The 20,105-nt window shown below is 32.2% G+C and overlaps 2 protein-coding genes and 1 pseudogene across 3 annotated transcripts; all 3 read right to left on the bottom strand.

Annotated features, from left to right (window-relative positions):
• Positions 1 to 1,184: 1,184 nt before the first annotated feature.
• LOC111280218 (condensin-2 complex subunit H2-like) lies at positions 1,185 to 6,678 on the bottom strand (annotated as a pseudogene). The gene is made up of 11 exons (XR_016334850.1): positions 6,108 to 6,678; positions 5,924 to 6,023; positions 5,711 to 5,817; positions 4,257 to 4,384; positions 3,736 to 4,175; positions 3,464 to 3,639; positions 3,219 to 3,389; positions 3,031 to 3,129; positions 2,453 to 2,554; positions 2,145 to 2,303; positions 1,185 to 1,874 (listed from the first exon to the last, which is right to left on the bottom strand). The product of XR_016334850.1 is annotated as a condensin-2 complex subunit H2-like (transcript).
• An 815-nt stretch (positions 6,679 to 7,493) lies between these two features.
• On the bottom strand, positions 7,494 to 9,650 carry LOC111280007 (putative pectinesterase/pectinesterase inhibitor 21). The gene is made up of 2 exons (XM_022867137.2): positions 8,471 to 9,650; positions 7,494 to 8,394 (listed from the first exon to the last, which is right to left on the bottom strand). The coding sequence occupies exons 1-2, from the start codon at positions 9,468 to 9,470 to the stop codon at positions 7,694 to 7,696; spliced, it is 1,701 nt and encodes a 566-aa protein (XP_022722872.1). The 5' UTR covers positions 9,471 to 9,650; the 3' UTR covers positions 7,494 to 7,693.
• A 1,947-nt stretch (positions 9,651 to 11,597) lies between these two features.
• IBR3 (acyl-CoA dehydrogenase-like protein) lies at positions 11,598 to 17,903 on the bottom strand. The gene is made up of 17 exons (XM_022866623.2): positions 17,510 to 17,903; positions 17,275 to 17,409; positions 16,844 to 16,984; positions 16,571 to 16,702; positions 16,195 to 16,380; positions 15,841 to 15,918; positions 15,500 to 15,619; positions 15,159 to 15,257; positions 14,930 to 15,047; positions 14,195 to 14,451; positions 13,875 to 14,069; positions 13,405 to 13,547; positions 13,066 to 13,150; positions 12,766 to 12,975; positions 12,289 to 12,441; positions 12,100 to 12,204; positions 11,598 to 12,012 (listed from the first exon to the last, which is right to left on the bottom strand). The coding sequence occupies exons 1-17, from the start codon at positions 17,642 to 17,644 to the stop codon at positions 11,821 to 11,823; spliced, it is 2,484 nt and encodes an 827-aa protein (XP_022722358.2). The 5' UTR covers positions 17,645 to 17,903; the 3' UTR covers positions 11,598 to 11,820.
• Positions 17,904 to 20,105: the final 2,202 nt, after the last annotated feature.

Genomic DNA, 20,105 nt, shown 5'->3' with positions numbered 1-20,105 from the left:
ACATGTCTAGTAAATGCTCAGACAATCTGCAAACAATACAGAACAGTGAAAAATTTTCGTTAGTTTTGCTCTCAATCCCAATTCTGCCAGCTGCTTCTGTTCGAATTATCATGATATAATCATAGGAAAATGCAACTCGATTGTAACACTTATTTGAATATTATTTTTTTTTTATAAAAAAAAATTCAGAGATAGATAGATTACTCAATCTCTCATATCAAGACAAGATGTATCGTATATAATAACCTAAAATATATGATTGCAGATCTTGCATTTAATATGATTCCAATAAATGACTACTGATAAGACTCGAATCTAAAATTTTTTCATAAAAAAAAATGAACTTTAATCAATTGAATCAATATCGTTGAATTTTACCAGGTGTGTTATTATCTTACACCTTTAATCCCTTGCAGATTCAACTTCACCCCAATTTTTTGTTCTGTATTATCACTTAAATTAAATAAGGTATTGTGAAAAAAAAATATTTGATATATCTTCAGTAAAATTTTTTAATTTCATAAGTTAAGTTAAAAATAAGAGATTTATCTGATTTTTTAATTAATTTTTTATTTTTTAATGGATATATAGCATCTTATTAACTCTTGTTATAATGTCTAAAAACTTTGTTATTAATGTATTTGATAATGTTAAAAATGATTTTATGAATAATTAAATTATTACAAATTTGGTTCAAAATTCACAAAGTTCTTAAAGGCCAAGGCCCATCTAAACCTTTTTCTTTGCTTATTTCAACATTTGTCGACTAAATACTGAAGCTACGATTTTCGATATTCATTTTTCTTTTCTCTCGGTTTATGTATAATATAAAATATTAAAATTTATATATTTTTATTATATTTTATATGAAAATTATATATCATAATTTATATTAATACAAAATATAAAATACATTTGATATATAATATTGTTCAAATTTTAAATTGTATTTCAAATTTTATAAATTATCAAATATTATAATATAAATGACTATCACCTTGACCTTCAATACATCGACAACCTTCTTCATTGATGAATGCCCAAAATTTGGTACATGACACAGTGCCTCAGCTTTGCATTACTTGACTAAGGTTAAATTAGTCAAAAAAATTCAAATTTTAAATGTTTTGTCAAGCTCAAGGGAAAAGGGCACTCGAACATTTTGGTTCAAGGGTTAATATATACTTCATTCTTCAAAGAGTTGAACTCGAATTTTTCCATAACTCATTATCAAAAGAAATCTAAAGTGGTCTTTTCTCTTGCTATCAATCATGATAGAAAGAAACAGGTTGATGTTATTACATAGCAAAAGAGCATGATCTACATGGAAAATTGGTAGTACTATGTTATTACAAGGCATTGTGACTGATACGTACATCCAATGTATAAAGTTACAGCAACAATACAAATGGTAGCTAACATTGTTAAATAATCTAAAACTATAATGAAGTGTTCTGAGCCATTCAGCTGAGGTGTTGAATTGCTGCAACAATAGAAGACTTGCCTAACTTCTATTAGATGTTAAATCACAGTGCAGAATGTAAGTCCGTGGATTCAACAAATAGAGATCTTCGTCTCCTCTTGCCTTCAGGAGTGCACCTAAGACCACCAAACTTTCCAAGTTTCACAGAATATTTGCAATTTGGTTTTGATGACAATTTTGTACATTTCTCTGGGGAAGATTTATTCTTGTTACCTTTTGTAGGCTCTTTACTCGAGAGCAATTTGCTTCTACTTCGGGGCATTCGAAGCTGAGTTTCTACTCTTCTCTTGTCGTGCTTGAGGAGCTGAACGTGGAAAGGGTTTACAGCCGAATAACAAACGGACTCACCATGAACTCCATTTCTATCTAAGTCAACATCTCCATTGTTCACCTGTATGACAAAATGTTAATAGCAACCTTGTTAATGCACCAGTAATGAAAAGTGCCTCTTTGGTGATATTACACCACCTAATTCCTTTTAAGACATTACACTGAAAATACAGAACAAGAGCGCAAGACTTGGTCTTTTTTTTTTTTTGAACAATAGAAAACCATAAGGAAGTCTTGTCTCAGAAATTTACTACAATAATTTAACTAAACTACTTCTAGCTAGAGGGAAATGACTACTGAATTTTGCTTAAAATGAGAAAAAAAGAAATACCAATTGGAGAAGTGCAGAAAAGGTTCGAGCAACATCATGCTTTTCTTGGCCCTTAACAACATCACTGAATGACATGGCATTTCCATTGTCGGCCTCAAGTGATAGTTTGTCAAGAATTCTTTCGCCATACTCGTGAATATCAAATGGAGGATGTGAATCCTATTAAAACAAAAACTATCCTTAGTTTAAACTGCCAGGAAAAAGGCACAAACTTAGAAGAGCAATAACAGTGACAAATGATTAGTGGTTATGATAGTGGAAAACCAAAAATGAATTCAAGACATAGAATTGAAGCTAAATTTATGTACCTGCTCTTCCAAGTTATGCTCAATTTTCTGTTTCCATTACGAAACTCGAGCAGACATTTCAGTTTGCTTCTCGCTTTCAGCTATGCTGGCAAGCAGAGCATCCTGCATGACATACATGTAGTATATTCAAGCAACAACCCAGCCGCAAAGCATAGTTCTCAAGTTTATAGTGACAGGCTTTATCTAACTTGCTGTAATTTTGAACATCACTACTTTCAGGAACAGCATTCAGAGATTCTGAGCTCTCCAAATGAGATGGAAGAGGAAAGGGATAAACTAAATATAAAGGCATGGAAAGCATAATTCCAGAAGTAGCTTAAACTTATAAAAGATTATCAAGCATCTCAATTCTCTAAACTGGTCACAACTTCTTGATGGACAAAATCCGGCATCCAAGCCAAAAAACTAACATTTTTTTTCTCTTTTTTAAGAAAAATTTTCATCTCAAAGGTAACACCGAAGAATTTGGTCCTCAATTGAGCGGACAGGCATCATAAGATCCATGTTCAACCACACATGGTGGGAAAAGGCTTACTCATTGTTTGCTTATTGTAAATGTAAAAACAAAATATGCTTACTAGGTGACAGCGGCAGAGATCTCCCAGGCTTGCTTGGGAATGTGGATCCCCATGGTCAAACATTTCATTGGTTCCAAATTCAGCGTCACAATCCTCATGCTATGAAAATATCAATAAATGAGCAACAGAAAATCTCATACTTTCTAGTGGGTAAATATAATAAATGATCATATCACTGATATGCTAACCTTCTCATTCTGAAAATGTAAATCTTCATCCATAGACATCTCTGGCACGTCGCAATCGGGTCCGCAAAAATCTGCATTCTCACCATCATATCTATTGTCTTCATTGTCATCTTCAAAATTAGCAAAAGTATCAGCAGCTCTATTTCCTCGACCAGTTAGTGATTGCCGAAGCTGAAATAAGCAAACATGTTGAACAAACCAACCATGAACCAGGTTCACCTAAGTCCAAGTTTTACTAAACATACCTTTTCATATAATGGAAGAGACTTAGACTCCCTTTGTCTTGCAAAGGTATTCTGCCGCCTTTCACACATTTCTGTAAGTTCTGGACTAATAGTACCATGCAATCTAGCGAGTGGAAAGAGAGTAGTTATAGGAATACTCTTTGTAGAATTTGTCCCATTCCTTCTGAAAGCTTTTACTGTTTGTGAAGAAAAATCAGAAGAAGCCAATCTTAGGTATTGACCAAAATTATACAGGTGGAAAAAAGTATGTAAGAAGCCAATTTTTTAACTACCTTCTCTGAAAAGCCTTACTTTCAAGTTTCCAGGTTCATGGGGATTCAGAGGTTTCCATGGATCATTATCATCATCATCTAAATCATCTAAGTCTCTAGGTTCTGAATACCGATCTTCCATATCAAATCCATGATCTAAATTTACAAAATTATCAGCAGCAGGAGGATCGGGCCCAATATTACAGTCATCAACACCAAAACCACAAACAGGCCTATGAGATTGATTAACATTAGCATCCTTATTTTTTTCCAAGAGATGATTTATGTGCAGTCCCCCTTGAATGCCATGTAGGAGACTGAAAGCTCTTGTGCCTGGAACTGCTCCTATGAGTGCCACAGTCTCCTTTGCTAGCTTCATCACCTTTTAAATAATCATCAATTGCTACTGCACCACTTGGATCTAATAGAATAAAATCCTGGTAGAGATCATTCGTTGCCAACTGCAGCCACAAAAATCAATCAAAGAGTTAGGCTATATATTTAGTCAAACTTCATACTACAGAGCTAAGCAACTGTAATACCAGATATGAATCTAATTCGCTGCCATCACAATCACCTTCAAGGACAACTAAATTTGCAGGGGGCTTCACAAAGTGATTCAACAAAGTCTCTTTGTTGGCTTACCTATCTAAGCTAATCTTTGCTTCCACTGCAATGAGCTCGTTTCAGCTGATACTAACCAGTACAATTTCAACCCAATGAAAAAAAATACCAGGTCAGTGGTTTAAGGGTACCTTGGAACAAGGGATTTAAATTGCGATAATGGTTATGTTTTCGGTCGCATTGCGTTTGTCACGATTACGGATATAATAGAGACCTTTGCGGTTATTATGACTATCGCGATCGTGAATTTTTTTAAATTTAGCTCAACTAGTTATAAAATATAATAATTTTAATTATTAATCATAAAAGCTCTTATTTTATGATTTTTAAAGTAATTTATATCATATAATGTGTTTTATTTATTTAAGAAAAAATATTTATAATAAAATATTCATATTTAAAAAATTATTTATATGATAATTAAAAAATAACAAGAGATAAATAAACATATAAAAAATAAATAATCATAATAATGATATATTTAATTATTTAATTACCATACTCATCAAATTATTATCAAATTATGTTATGCATAAATCAAATAATAAGTTATTAGACATTCATAAATTAAGTAAAAGCATTACTGTTAATGAGCCAAGAGAATTACTTTTTATGAGCTTAAAGTAAATTAAACTTGACAGCCTTCGTGTTGTGGGCAATTTTCAATAACAATAGCCTAAAATCTACTTCTGCTTCTTGACTAAATTACATAAACTCACACAACTTTTCATCCCCTCACCTTGCATTCAATAATTTTTTTCTCCAAACCTTCATCCTTATCCTCATCTCTTAGTTCTCTTTTTTTTTTATATGTTATTTGTTCGTCTTCGTCAATCTCAAGTCTCACTTTCATCTCTTATCTTTCATTTTAAATCTCAACAACTCCTACTCCTTTCTATCAATCCACTATAACTTAATCCAATCTCAAACACACAAAATCAAAGCAAATTTAAAAATTAAAAAAAAATTTGAGTACTGAATTAATTATTTATGTTAAACTGTATATATTTAATCTCGATTGAAGTTGAATTTAAGAAAATTGATATTTTTAAAAGTTTAAATTTTGTGAGTTTTTTTTCTTGAATTTGTAAATTAATATTTATTTATTTTTATTATTTTTATTTTAAGTTTTTAAACAGAATCAAATCAAAATTTTTTTCTTAAATTTTTGAATGAAAAATAAAATAACGATCAATAACGAATCACTATTACTGTTATTTAATATTACGCTGTAATTTACGGCCGTAATACGTTTATTATAGATAAAATTTAAATTCTCTGCCCTTTTTTCTTCAATAACTGTAATAAATGATGACGCGATCTCAAAATAGCAGCCGTTATACCGTTATCTAACCGTTATTTAAATCTTTGCCTTAGGCATCATCTAAGCCCCAGAATTGATCATTTTCTTCATCTGAAGAAGCATGTGAAGCCCTTCGTTCAGGCTGGGCTGCCGTGCCTTCTGGTTGATCCTGTTGCCTGTTCAAATACATGCACCATTTTTAAGCTTCATTTGAAAAGCAACCCTTACTGACATGAAGATAACAATTTTCAAATAAGATGAAAAATTGGGAAAAGAAAGAACCTTTTCTGAGAAAGAAACGCCAAAGCATGCAAAACCAAGTTGTATAGATACTCTACTTTTCCGCTATACACCTGAACCGAACCCTGAAGCAGCAATGCAGCTGCATAGAAAAATATATAAATTAAAAAAATTCACAAGGAAAAATGTTTCTTTTTTGGGGGTAAATTGGAAATTAGGGCAGAACCTTCAGCGAAATTCACTAGGCTATATCCCTCATCGCCGTCGGACCAAGTAATATCACCGGAGCAAATCTTCAAGAGATAGTCTTCAAGTTTTTTGGCGAGATAGACTTCCCAATTGGCTTTCGAATCACGCTTCGGCTGGACTCTGTGGAACTTCCCAAATTCACCACCTCCAAACTCGCCATCGTGGTGGTGCTGATGTTGTTGGCTAGTCATCTCCTTCTTCTTCTTCTTCTTCTTCTTCTTCTTCTTCTGTAGTTAGGGTTTAGCTTTGCGTTGTTTTGGTGTTGTTGGTGAATTGAATTCATTAGCGGAAACCCAGGGTCTTGAGGTGGGACAAAATTGGAGGTTTTTTACTGTTCGGTTATCGAGAAAATTCGAAGAGAAACTGAGGGAAAGTAAGGAACTTTGGCGTTCCGTTTTGCAGCAAAAGCCAGTGGATATGGCGAAGAGAGAGAAAGAGAGGTTTCAAAATCTTTCGTCGGACCCTTTTCCCGCGTTGGTCGACGAGTGCTGTTCTGGCTCACCAGGAAGAGAGCGTTGGGCTGCATTTTATAGATTGGGGCTAATTGGCCCAATTCTTGGCACCTTGGGCAATTTAGGGTTTTTTTTCTTTTTAAGCCCATTTTTAGACTTTTAGGGAACCCAAAATCTCTTGAATTTTTTAGTAATAATAAAATAAACTATAGTAGAGTAATATTAAAAGTGATAATGATTTGGATTTAATTTAATTTTTTTAGAAAATATATAATATTATAAAATTTTAAAATTTGATCCAAATTTGAATCAATTTTTTTTTAAAATGGATTTAATCCGAATCGAATTTTACTGGTTCAATTCATCATTTTTTTAAATTTAATTTTTTTGTTTTTTAAATATTATTTTAATTATATTTTTAATATATTTATATATAAAATAATTATTTTTATTTTATAGAAATTTAAAATATAAAAAAACTTTAAAAATTTTAAATTTAATTCTATTCACTTTTTTTAAAATTTTTCATATTTCGAGTCAAAATCTTATCTGAATTTAATATATATATATATATATTTAATATTCAATTTTGATCTAAATTGAATATAAAATTACAGTTTCAAATTGGTTTTTGATTTTTTCAATTTTTTTCTCATCCATAAAGAATATATAAGCTTATTTGATCAACTCGAAAAGAGAATGTAGTGAGTCAAACTTAAGAACCTTACTGCTTAATGAAAAAAAGATTTTGTTCCCCTTTGTTGTAAATTTCATTTGTTCAAAATACAAATAAATTTGTTCTGTCATCATGTATGATTAAGTTCGAAGAGGAATTTTCGAATTATATTGGAATTTCATCATAGTTTTTGACCAAAAATCTAAAAAAAGAATTCAAAATCACGGCTCAAATTACCAAAAAGAAGTCTCTATATGAGGAGAAAAATGATTTTGAACTTGGGTTCTTTTTTTTTTGTCTCTGCCAACTTATTTATTCCTTAATGCCCTGGGCATTAGAGAAAATATTACAATGTGGAAATTTATATTTTATAATTGTAACACTAATTAGCATATATAAAGCTGTTCATGATGATCATCTTCATATTTTGATTCTCTACAGTCCAGGAATCATGCCAGGAGTGTAGGGCACCCCGGATTTGGGGATCCAATCGCCACCACGTAAGAACACCTCAGGAGTGAATCTCCGGGCCATAGGTGCTCTGATTTTCTTGACACCCCTCCAGTTAACCCTGTTGGTCTGAACTGCACCAGGTCCCCGGTTGCCAAACTCAGCATACCATAAAGTGTCAAGAGCGAAGTTACCATTCCAGGGCAACCAACCCTCTGGGGCAATGATGTCATCGAGTTGAGATTGCATGATGATGGTCCTGGAGAATTCCTTCCATGGGCGGCCAAGGTATGCCTTGTTCTTATCCTTCACAGGGATGTATTCTGGGGCTCCGGAGATTGTGCAGTTTTGGAGAACAAGGGCCGAGACCTCACGACGTTCGATCCTTCCTTGAGCGGTGACGATGCATTGTTGATTGTCCAATGGCTTCCTGACGATGATATGGCAGTTTTGCAAGACGGTAGCAGAATCACCGAAGATGAAATCAATGGTTCCAGAGATGGTACAGTCCCTGTAGAATTGGCGATGGCTGTGAGCGTAGAGGGTGTCTTGGTAGCCATGCATGTGGCAGTTATAGAAGATGGATTGATCACTTTGCACACGAAGTGCGACAGCTTGGTGCTTGATGGCTCCAGCAGTGTTCTCGAATCCGATGCCCTTGGCCATGAATTTTTCACCCACAACACCTGCAAGATTCAAACGCAAACACTTTATATCTTGTTTAGTTTCGGGGAAATGCTTGAATCTAGTTGTTGTACTAACCAACTGTTGCAGTCTTGAATGTGCCAGTTCCATCAGCATAGTTCAAGCTACCGGTGATGATGGTCTTGGTTGGGCCATCTCCAATGAACATAACATTGCTCATGCTCTTGTTGACAAGCACTTGCTCGTTGTAAACTCCAGCCTTAATGTAAATGACAAATGTAGTGGGATTCTTCTTGGGGACTTCTTTCAAGGCCTCATTGATGCTTTTATATTTGCCACCTTTACCCTTAGCAACAACAACATTAGGCTTAATGGTGGCTGGAGTGTGTTGAAGGAGCATGCGCTGCCCTGGACTGACCCATGAAGGTAATCCATCCTCAGACAACAGCTTGCGTTCGGCACCAGTAGTGTCAATTTGGCCCACGTTTGGAATGTTGAGATTGTTGAGGATTGAAGATATCTCAGAAACCATGGCCAAACCATTGCTAGTAAGCTCCCGAGAAGTCTTCAAAAGTTCCTTCATCTTTGTTTCAGCTTCACCAGTTGTGTTAATGAATCCATCCAGGCAAGTCTGTTGGTAGGTGATGGCACCACCGAGCCAAATCTTGAGGTTTTCTATGAATTCATCGAGTTTGCTAATGTCGAATGCCCCAAGTTGATTGAATGAGTTCTTAAGATCATCAATGGCATAGTCCATGAGCTCATTGCAATTCTCAAGAGCCTGACGAGCCATTGGGTCCTTGGCTACCTCTTTCACGGTGGTTGAGTTAGCGATTACCTTCTCAATCTCGCTAATGGCAGCTTGGAAGCCAATCTTAACAAGCTCCTTGGGATCAGTGGTGTTGGCATTTGACAAACTTTTCTCACATGATTCTTTGTAATCAGTGGGTTGGCAAATGGCTTTCACCGCCTTGGTCGAAGTCGATATCTCACCACTACTAGCACCACCGCCGTTATCGCTTCCACTTTGGCTGCGGTTAACACCAACTGCCACAGCCACCACCATGGCCACTAGGAAAACCGAACAAATACTGATAACTGCAACCTTACTCCCCATTTCCAAACAGCTAATTTCACACTAATTAATATAAAATCTTTTTTTCCAAACAAAGTTTCTCCCTTTTTCTTCTTTTTTTTGCTTTTTTCCTTTGATATGCAAAGGAATGAAAAAAAAAAACTAAACAGAGCTGTTGGGGCTCTTTCCTTTTATTAGATGTTGCCCCTTGGGCTCTGGTTTGAAGAAGCTCTCCTCAAATGAGGTATTTATACGAGAACAAGAGGAGGGAACTTGACAACATGAACCACTAAAAAAAATGGTTATTTTTGTAAGGTGGAGAGAGCCCTACGGAAGAGAGGATTTGTTAAAGTTTTCTATATATAACTTACATACAAAGTTATGGTTTGTAAATCATCTTTCAAGCTAAAATCTTGGTTTTTGGTTGCAAAGGATTGCTGAGAGATTATATCCTTTTTATTTTTTCCATTTTTTAAAACAGCACGAGGGTTATATTTAGCTGCAATGAAAGTTTGAATTGAAACCTTCTGGCATAGAAGCTTATAGCCTATAACTTTAGGTTTATATGAACAGTGAAAATTTTTAAATAATGAATATGTAGTAGTTTATAAGAAATGTCACCCAAAAATAATTATATGATTTATTAGTAAAATATCAATAAATGATTGGTTCAATCGATTTAGATCATTTTCCTCAACAAAAAAGTTTTGGATTTGAGTCTTGTCATAGGTTATTTGTTGAGATCATCTCAAATGTACAACTTGTAATCATCTATCTTAAGCTGTCAAGTATGACACATCTTACCCTGATCTTTGGGGCTGAACAACTTATTTACCTCCGAATTTTTCTTACAAAAACAAAAGATTTGTTAGTAAAATGTTAAAATTTTAATTTTAATAATTATAATTCAATTTTTAATAATTCTTTTTAAAAAACTGTTATTCCACGATTAAACGGCTATAGTTTATAGCCACAATTCAAAACTCTAAAAACAACAGTCTATCAATACTGATATAAGGTAAATGCACAATCTATAATCACCTATCTTAGACTGTCAAATATGACACATTTTATCTTAATCTAGGAGATTAAACAACTTATCTACCTCTGAATTTTTTTTACAAAAAAAATGTTAGTAAAATGTTAAAATTTTAATAATTATAATTCAATTTTTAATAATTTTTTTCTAAAAAAAACTGTTATTCAACGATTAAACTGCTATAGTTTATAGCCACAATCCAAAGCTCTAAAAACAACAATCTATTAATACTGATATAAGGTAAATGAACAATTTATAATTACCTATCTTAGACTGTCAAATATGACACATTTTGTCATGATCTAGAGAACTGAACAATTTATCTACTTTTGAATTTTTCTTACCAAAAAAAATTTGTTAGTAAAATGTTTTATTTTTATTTAATAATTATAATTTTATTTTTAATAAATTTTTAAAATAAAAACCGTTATTCCACTATTAAACAGCTAGAGTTGCTTCTCGGCGTCAGTCTAAATCAACAGAATTTTTTAAGAATGGAAATTTATTTGATAGGTTTATATTTATAAGTAAATTTATTTAAAATTTATTTGATTAAAATCTATTTGTTTTTAAATATAATTATATGATTGTTTGTTCAAATTTATCTGATTTTAATTTATTTATTGTTCATAAATATTTTTATTTATATATATTCATAAATATATTTATTTAATGTTAAAAATAAATTTATTTAATTGAAATGAATTGAATACAAAGTAAACGAAAATATTGTATTATTTAAACGAATTGAATTTAAATGTGGTAAATAAATTTTTTATCAAAAAAAATAATTTTAAAAATAAATAAACAAATCATGAACCTTAACCATTCATGATTCATATTCAATTCATTTATTACACCGTATTGCCTTTCTAATAAAAATGCTTAAATCGCACATAGGTCCCTTTTACAACCCAGTTTTGGGCGTTGAGGTGGTCGAACAATGACTCGGTCCACTTGGCAGGGTTCACGGATGCGTCCTCCTGGCTCGCTAGTTTCAAGTTGAGTGCTTAACCATGTTTAGAGACGGATCCGGCGAAACGACTCAAAAACAACAAAATGTTCATCATATTTTTTTTTGCAGTATTTTATTTAAGTGATTTTTAAAAATTAATTTCTTCATTTACAACTTTTTAAAAATGGTTTAAATTTTTTCAATTCATCAACCACACTGTTAAAGTATTCCAGCAGTTTCATATTTCATGACAATTGTCTTGCATACAGTTCACAGCTTTCATTCCCCATTATTACAAGGAAAATGCCCAAGTGCTTTTTGAACTGTTCCATTCTCTTTTATCATTTGAAATTGGGGAAAAAGAAACACCTGCTCGATGATCTTTGTTTCAAAATCCTTCAAAGCTTAGCTCTCTGTAGTTCTAACTTGGCTATGGTACCTAAGTGCACTTCATCAGGTCCATCTGCGATTCTCAATGTTCTTGATGCAGCCCAGAGGTGTGCCAGGACGGTGTCGGACGATACCCCAGCTCCACCATGTACTTGGATTGCCATGTCTAGCACCTTCAGTGCCATGTTCGGAGCTGCTACCTGCCCCGAGCAACATGAAAAACATTGGACTATAAGAAAGTTCGTGTTGCACCTGAAATGAAATCAATAAATAGTAATATTGGTTACCTTGGCCATTGCAATTGTCCCACGAGCTTTCTTGTTTCCAAGTCGATCCAGCTGGTCAGCTGCTTCAAGAACCAACAACCTGGTTTGCTCCAGCTCTACTCGACACTGCAAGAAGCAGCTATTTTCAACTAAATGACCAACTTCAATTTCATCACTAAAATGAACATGCCAGTACTACTGCTAAATTACCTTTGCAATATCGGAAAGAAATGAACCATGTTGAGCAATGAATTTTCCAAATGTTTTCCGTTGAAGAGCCCTTTGAGCCATTAACTGCATACCACGCTCAGCAGCACCAATCAGTCTCATGCAGTGGTGCAATCTTCCTGGACCCAGTCTTCCCTACAAGAATATAAACAGTGCAGAGACAAAACATTTATGCCGTGAAAGCTCATTTACAACTAGAAGTCACATCACTCATCACCTACAGTCTTAAAGATGAATGTTCATTGCTGTTTCTCGAGAAAATTGACTTGAGTATTAAATTTAAAGCAGAAACTTAAAAGAACTGAAAGATTGAGATCCTCACAATCAAGTAGATGCAACCATATTTAAAAGAACAGATCAGTACATGGGTCATTGTGGAAGAGTGAAAACTCAAAACATAGTATGTATGGCAGTCTGGTCTTACAATCAAGTACATGGGAAGCTACATGGCAACTGTACCTGGGCAATCTCAAAGCCACGTCCTTCTCCCAGTAGAATATTCTTTGCTGGCACACAAACATTCTGAAAGGAAATTTCTGCATGTCCATGAGGTGCATCATCAAAGCCGAACACTTTTAGTGGTCTCTTTATGGATACCCCTGGAGTCTGAATGTCCACTAAGATCATCGATTGCTGTTTATGCTTAGGGGCGGTGAAGTCAGTTTTTCCCTGGATATTGTTTAGAATTCAGATAATCCTCTTTAGTCAAATTAGATACAAGTAGAACTTATTCATTCCATGCATTCCCGGAGTACTAACCATGAGTATAAGAATTTTGCATCTTGGATCCATGGCTCCACTAGTCCACCACTTGGTACCATTGATGATATATGAATCTCCATGTCTGTACAAGGAGTGCATAGGCAGTGAGAAAAACTTCAACCAGATTCATAAATCAGATACGACTGCAGAACAGTTGAAAGGAATATGGGTTGAAAATACTAAAATGTTACACAGTGACTTTCATCACGTTTTTGTTTTGGGTTGAAGTGCAACAACCTAGGGACAACTCTGCATTCTTTTATCTGTGAATATATAGATGATATGAACACTGCAAATTGCTTCAAAGTCGCTCCAATTAAGATTTGAAGAACATACCTTTTAATAGAACACTCGATATTGGTTGCATCCGAGGATGCAACTTGTGGTTCTGTCATTGCAAATCCAGAGCGAATTTTCCCCTCAAGCAATGGAACGAGCCATTCATGTAGCTGTTCTTTAGTCCCATACCGCAACAATACCTAATCGAAAAAAGCACGAAGAAATGTAATGATAAACAAAACAACACTTAGAGATACAATGAATCATAATGCAATAGAAGCAATTAATGCAGAAATTAAGTAGTTGTACTTGCCCAACTGCACCGGCACTGACTTGATTTAGTTGAAGCAAGTTGAGAACTATTTTAGTTTACCTCAGTCAGCTACTAGTTAATACAATGACTTATCTTCATCTAAGATCATGCTTATCAATAAAATCTCATGAGCAACTAGTTAAAGGAATGGGCCATGTGGTAGTGAAATTAATTAGTTATTATAGATTTTAAGGAATCCAGAAGTAATTCTTACCTCCATATTCCCAGTGTCTGGTGCACCGCAATTAAAGATCTGCGGAGCCCAAAGAGATTGACCCATAATCTCACAAAGGTAACCATATTCAAGGTTTGAGAGGCCCGCGCCAAGTAAACGATCATGTGCATGGTCAAAGTGAGCATTTTCACTCCCATTGAAAATAAGTTCTTTTGCCCTAGCAGCACTATCCAACTGTATAAAAACAGTTTGCCAAGAATGTCATATTTCTGTATAAACAGTAACATTTTAAGAGCAAAGAAGAGTAAAAGTAGTAGTTGGTGAAAAAATAGTCTAAAGAGAAGACTAGCGATACATACAGGAATCCATAAGTTCCACAATCCTTCTTTCTTTGCAAGTTCTTTTAACTTCTCCTCTTCTGGATGCACAGTCCAACGCACGTCAGACTGTGCATGTTTGTTGAATTCATTTTCCATGGGATAAATGTGATCTTCCATGAACTTAATCAATCTGTTTCTCAATTCCTGAACCTTTTTACTAGGAACAAACCTCCCACTTCCCTCTGGAAGGTCTTGAACTTTGTTCTCAGTCCCATATAGCCTTCTACCTTGTGAAACTGGATTTGAATAGTTAAAAGAACAAAAGCACCCTAAACAATTGCTTTGGACCAAAATTTTATAACCGAATTAAAGTACAAGTAAAGATGGCATTTAGTATATACAACAACCAAGATCCTAAATGATGTTTCCACTATACTCTCAGTAGCGCAGGCTGTGCAGCTACAAGCGCATAACCTCAAATAGATGTATTTCTTATAAATGTGAAATGTTTACTCTCTGAAAACATCTCTATAAAGGCACTAAAACCTCACTGTAATGTTAAAACTTCCATTGACAGTCTGCTATCCATTTACTTGCGCTCTCTACCAGAAGTATGTAAACATTGCTACGAAACTTTATCCAATAATATATATATATATATATATATCATTTATGAAATCTGTACACCTAAAGGTCAAGCAAGAAAAAGAGTAAATGATAGTTGGGAAATAGTAAGTCCCACAGTTAGTAAAAACGGTTGAACGGCTTAGCTACCAAAGGGGGGACACTTCGCAAGGACAGTCTTCTTGGAAATAAAATCCAATGCAAAATCTACGAGTTCAATAGCATGAGTTCCTGTATGTTCCGCACGTTTACCTCCTGAAGCATTACCCTGCATTATCAAGGTGAGTAAAACATTCTATCAAAATTGGAATTTCATAATTAAAGCTTTTAACATAATGAGTTATAATAAAACACCAAACTATTTAATGTTAGGGAATACCATTAGCCATCTATTATATACGCCTGTGTAGATTGATGCTGCACGGAACATAGAAAAGGCAGTATAGAACTTCCACTCAGAGAAAGGCCATGCTTTTCCCTATATTGCAACATTTTTCAGCAAAAGCAAATCCATAAGTGAGCTAACTGAGCAGTTAGATTAGAGTAGCTTCATATTTATAGGGAACTGAAGCCTAAGCAAATTCATGGCCAAAGAGATGGGGGAAAAGGTCATAAGGGGGAGTGGTGTGGCATGGAATATGCTTACTATAATTACTCCATGAGATGAGAAAAGTATTTTAGGTTTAAATATCAATCAAAGCCATGTTTAGTGTTACTTACAGCTTCAAAGCAGTATTCTGCCAGAAATTCAGCCTGTGAAGGAATCCCTTCTGGAATTCCAATGAGCTCAAGACCTTTACCTAATTGTTCCGTTTCAACCCCAATTTGTACAGTGTAAGGCTGCCGATAGAATAATGGTGAGCTTAGGAAATCAATAGCTAAGAAGGTGTAAACGACTCAGTTGCCCTATGAACTATAATACATGAGAAACACTGTCATTACTGAAAAGTTAAGAAGAAAGAAAATGGCATATAAAATGTAAAAGTACCACAAAAGATGAAAAGATATAGGTAATTGTTCTTTTCATGCAAAATAGTAAACTTGGAAAATCAGCAAACTACCATGCAGCTGTATGCCACGTCACACATTTGGTTTCCAAGAGTAGACAGTTCCCAATCAAGAATACCAATGACTCGATCCTGCACATTAAGTGTATCTCGTAAGGTATGTTAATCAGATAATTCACATTGCTAAGGTAAGTTTTATGTATACATTGAATTTGAACTTAGACAACATTAGAAATCACCTGAAGTCCTACCAATATTGCATAGAATACAAGTTATGAACTCATGAATTTTGGAGTGCAATTGTGAAAGACAGGAACACATTTGGACTATAATCAGATCTTTACATCTATATTAATTAGTTGAAGATATTACACACTCAAAGAAATTAAAGTTTATGAAAAACCAGACCTGGGTGGGGTGAAATACAAGATTATCAATGCGGAAGTCTCCATGAACTAGGCCTCCTGTTGCACCTGATGAATCTTCTGGAGGAATATTCTTCCGCAACCAATCAACCAGCTCAAACATCTTGGGATTTCTCTTGGGTTTTCCCTCATTAGTAGAAGAAAGGTATTGTTCAAACCATCTCTCTATCTAGAATAAGGAAAAACTACGTATGAGCCCATATATAGATCCATGTTCAATTTTCTTAATAGGTCAGATGCCTTCAATATATAACATGATTAATCACATTAAAGAAAAAGCTTGTATCATAATTCTTCTACAGAAATACTCTTCATTCAATCAGTGAGACTTTAAAGTACGAAAAGAAGAGTTCATTCACCTGTCTTTTACAATAGTTGTCTCGGCGCCCATAGTTTCCCAAACCAATGGCATCAATATTAGCAGAATGTAATGATGCTAATACTTTTGCAAGTGCCTGATATATTGCCCTCCTCCTCTCAGGTGATACACCCTTTTCAAGCAGAATTAGCAATAAAATTCAATTCAGAACCTCAAAATCCAACGAATAGCCACATCATATCATCGAACAAAAACACAAACATTACAAAATTCAACTACAAATTTAGAACACCTAAGTATCATACAGTCTTACCGGTAGCTTCAGGTCTACAAATATCCGACCTTCCAAGTATTCCATGATGTAAAATGCAGTTCCAATCACAGTTGGATCATTACACAAACAGAAAACCTTGGGAACTGGCACTTTTGTATTATCACCTAGTGCCTTGAGAACCTGAAAAAAAAAAAAAAAAAACAGACACACACACACACACACAATCAGACATACAAAAAAAAAAAGGTTTTAATGTTAAATACTTTACTGGCTATCCACAAAATAGAATTTTTCATAAAGACAAAATATTTTCTTTACAAAATTTAAAAATTATTATAAAATATTATAAATTATACAGCTTGAAAGATTTATCACTTACTTTTTATTACTAGCAATTAAGTCCTAACCTTACGCTTAACGAATTAAAATTCAAACATAATAATGTAAATTTTTAACAAATTAAAATTCACCTGAAATTCTCTGTCGACGGCATGTGCAGATTGAAGCAGCTTCCCGGGAGGCTTCTTCCTCAAAACGTAGCGTTTTACAGCCCCTACCGTCTCCACTTCCATCAAATACGTCGGATTTGATTGTCCATGTCCAAACTATATATATATATATATATATTTCATTAAACCAATCTCAAATTTCCTTTTTTTAATAATAATAAAATAAATAGATATATAAATTAAAAAAAAAAAAAACCTGAGAGAGAGTGAATTTGGAGGGAGAGAGAGGAAATCCAGGGACATGAGCAGAGGCGTAGTCGAACAACGCCTTAACATCGAGCTTGTGAGCTTCCTGCACTGGCTCAACCAGATCACCCGTTCGATTCGCCATAGTTACGAGAAAGAAAAAAATTTCTCTTATAAATTGAGAACAAAGGAAAAAGAAAACAGATCGAAGAGAGTAATCAGATTTTTTTCGTCAGTTTGAAATTCAACGGGAAATCCTTTTTAAATTGGTATGATAATGTGTTTATCCTATGAAGAAATCGAGGTGGACATTGAAATAATTAAATAATAGGAGGCAAGTTGGCTTTTTTTTAATATTTTTTTTTCTTGTTTAACAGGTAGAAGAACTGGGTTTTTGTTTCCGTAGGTAGAGCTTACGATTTTTTACTTATATAATGTAAAATATTAAAATTTATATATTTATATTATATTTTATAAAAAATTTAAGTGTTAAAATATATGTTAGTATGAAAATATAAAAAAAATTTATTTTATTAAATTTATATATAATTATTATAAAAATTTTGATATCATTGTTATTTTTATATTTTTTTATATTACATTCATATCATATCATTATATTATATTTTAAATTATTAAATTAAATAAAATAATAATTATTAAATATTACTAATCAAACTTTTATTATTATTTTATTTATTTATATGGTAAGATAAATTTGTTGCTATCATTGTTGATTTTATTATTATAAAAAATTAAAAACATTAAAATTAAAATATATATTTAATAAATTTTGTTGACAAATGTTGTAAAAATATTTTAAAGATTAATTAAAATATTATTTATAATAATGTATTTATATTAAATGTAATGATTGTTATTTAATATTATGAATTTCATGAATTAAAAGTTAATTTACTTAAACATAATAAATTTGAAGAATATCTTAAAGTAAGTAAATTTCTTTAATTTAATAAGTTAAATGTGAATTTTCAAATTAAAATTAAAGAAATATAATCAAAATTAGTATTTAATACATTATCAACATAAATTTTTAATTCTAAAAGTATAATTAAGAGATTAATATATTTTTATATTTTTAATTAATATTTTTAAATATATTTTAAAAGTATATGTCATCTTACTAACTTTATTTATGATAAAGTTTGAAAACTTTATTATCAATCCATTTAATAATTTTTGATATAATAATAATGATTTTGCTTTTCGAAATTGATTAAAATGAAATTTGATTAATTTTTTTTCTTAATACCAAAGGCTATTGCTTTGTTTCTTTTACTTTTGGGTACTTAATGGTAAAAATGTAAATTTGAATTGAAGATCAGTTATCGTGGACTGAGTGGTGCTATTTGCACCTCAAGTTATTTTTTTTCACGTCTCACTACTGTTAACACCTATTGTTTTTTCTCTTCACACCCTAAATTAAAATACAAATTTACTAAAAAACCCGGCACCTCCTTCTCTCGTGCCACGCTTATTCAACCAAAACCTTAAACTCTTTAATGATTAAACTTCAAATCAAGCCTAATTTGATGTTAAATAGTTTAAAATTATAAGTAACCATTGTTTTTTCTATTTTTTTATTTGATTTTATATTTAATTTTAAAAAATTTAAAATTTTAAGTTTTGAATTACGATTTAAAGTGAGATTTATGCATTCCAAAAATAAATTTTTAAAAATTATCAAAATTTTTCATAAATGAATGTTCAAAAACTTATTTAATGTATCAAAATTTTATTTTTTGAATTCTTTAGAGATTTTTGGATATCTATTTTTAAAAATTTTAAAAAATTTAAGGAAATATATTTTTAGAATTTCTCATTGGTTTCTTGACATTTATTTAATGAATTCATAAAAAGCTTCTGAAAATAAATTTTTGATATATAATAACCTTCAACCACTGAATATTAATCTCATTATATCATTAACAAATTGATAAATTTATCAATAAAAATCTCTAATCTTTTGGTCATTAGGCACTATTCATTAAATAATATTTACAATATTTTTATAATTTTGATAGATATACATATGAGATAAATCGTTAAATATGAAAAAAAGATCATACAAATTGGTTGTTATGTCAATGGAACGTGAATGTTTCGTCGCATATAATATAATAGTCATTTGTACTAACGCTCTTTATAATTAATAATTTCTTTCAAATACACATTTGTTAAAATTGGATAAATATTATGAACATTATTGAATGGACAATACATGGTCAAAAAATTATAAATTTTTATTACTAGATTTAAATATTTGTCACATAAATTATTACAGATTTGTTTAAAGATCTTAATAAAAAAACATCTAATAATCTCGTGCTAGAAATATCACAACAAAAAAACCAAAATAAAAAATTATTTTTAAAAATATATTTTTTGAATAATTACAATGCCTTTTAGAATTACATTTTTGAATAATTATAATACTTTTTGAAATTGCATTTATAGTAAAATTAAGAATTTTTTCGGAATTAATTTTCTATACATTAAAAAAAATTTTAAAATTTCATTTTTGATAACTTATTTAAAAATGTAAAAGATTAAAAGATAATTAGTTAATAAATATTTAAATAACT

The sequence above is a fragment of the Durio zibethinus genome, chromosome 27 (assembly GCF_047325235.1).
Source record: "Durio zibethinus cultivar Kanyao isolate XHJ-2024 chromosome 27, ASM4732523v1, whole genome shotgun sequence".
In the NCBI taxonomy this organism is placed as follows: Eukaryota; Viridiplantae; Streptophyta; class Magnoliopsida; order Malvales; family Malvaceae; genus Durio; species Durio zibethinus.
Note: the sequence above shows the minus strand (reverse complement) of the source record. Positions and strands in the feature narration are given on the sequence as shown.

Excerpts from the sequence above, each read along its gene's own strand:
- LOC111280007 (XM_022867137.2), bottom strand. The coding sequence starts at position 9,470 with ATGGGGAGTAAGGTTGCAGTTATCAGTATTTGTTCGGTTTTCCTAGTG. Across the intron at positions 8,395-8,470 it reads ATTCAAGACTGCAACAGTTG|GTGTTGTGGGTGAAAAATTC; the intron begins GTTAGTACAACA and ends TGAATCTTGCAG.
- IBR3 (XM_022866623.2), bottom strand. The coding sequence starts at position 17,644 with ATGGCGAATCGAACGGGTGATCTGGTTGAGCCAGTGCAGGAAGCTCAC. Across the intron at positions 16,985-17,274 it reads CCGTCGACAGAGAATTTCAG|GTTCTCAAGGCACTAGGTGA; the intron begins GTGAATTTTAAT and ends TTTTTTTTTCAG. Across the intron at positions 12,976-13,065 it reads GCAAAATTCTTATACTCATG|GGAAAAACTGACTTCACCGC; the intron begins GTTAGTACTCCG and ends AACAATATCCAG.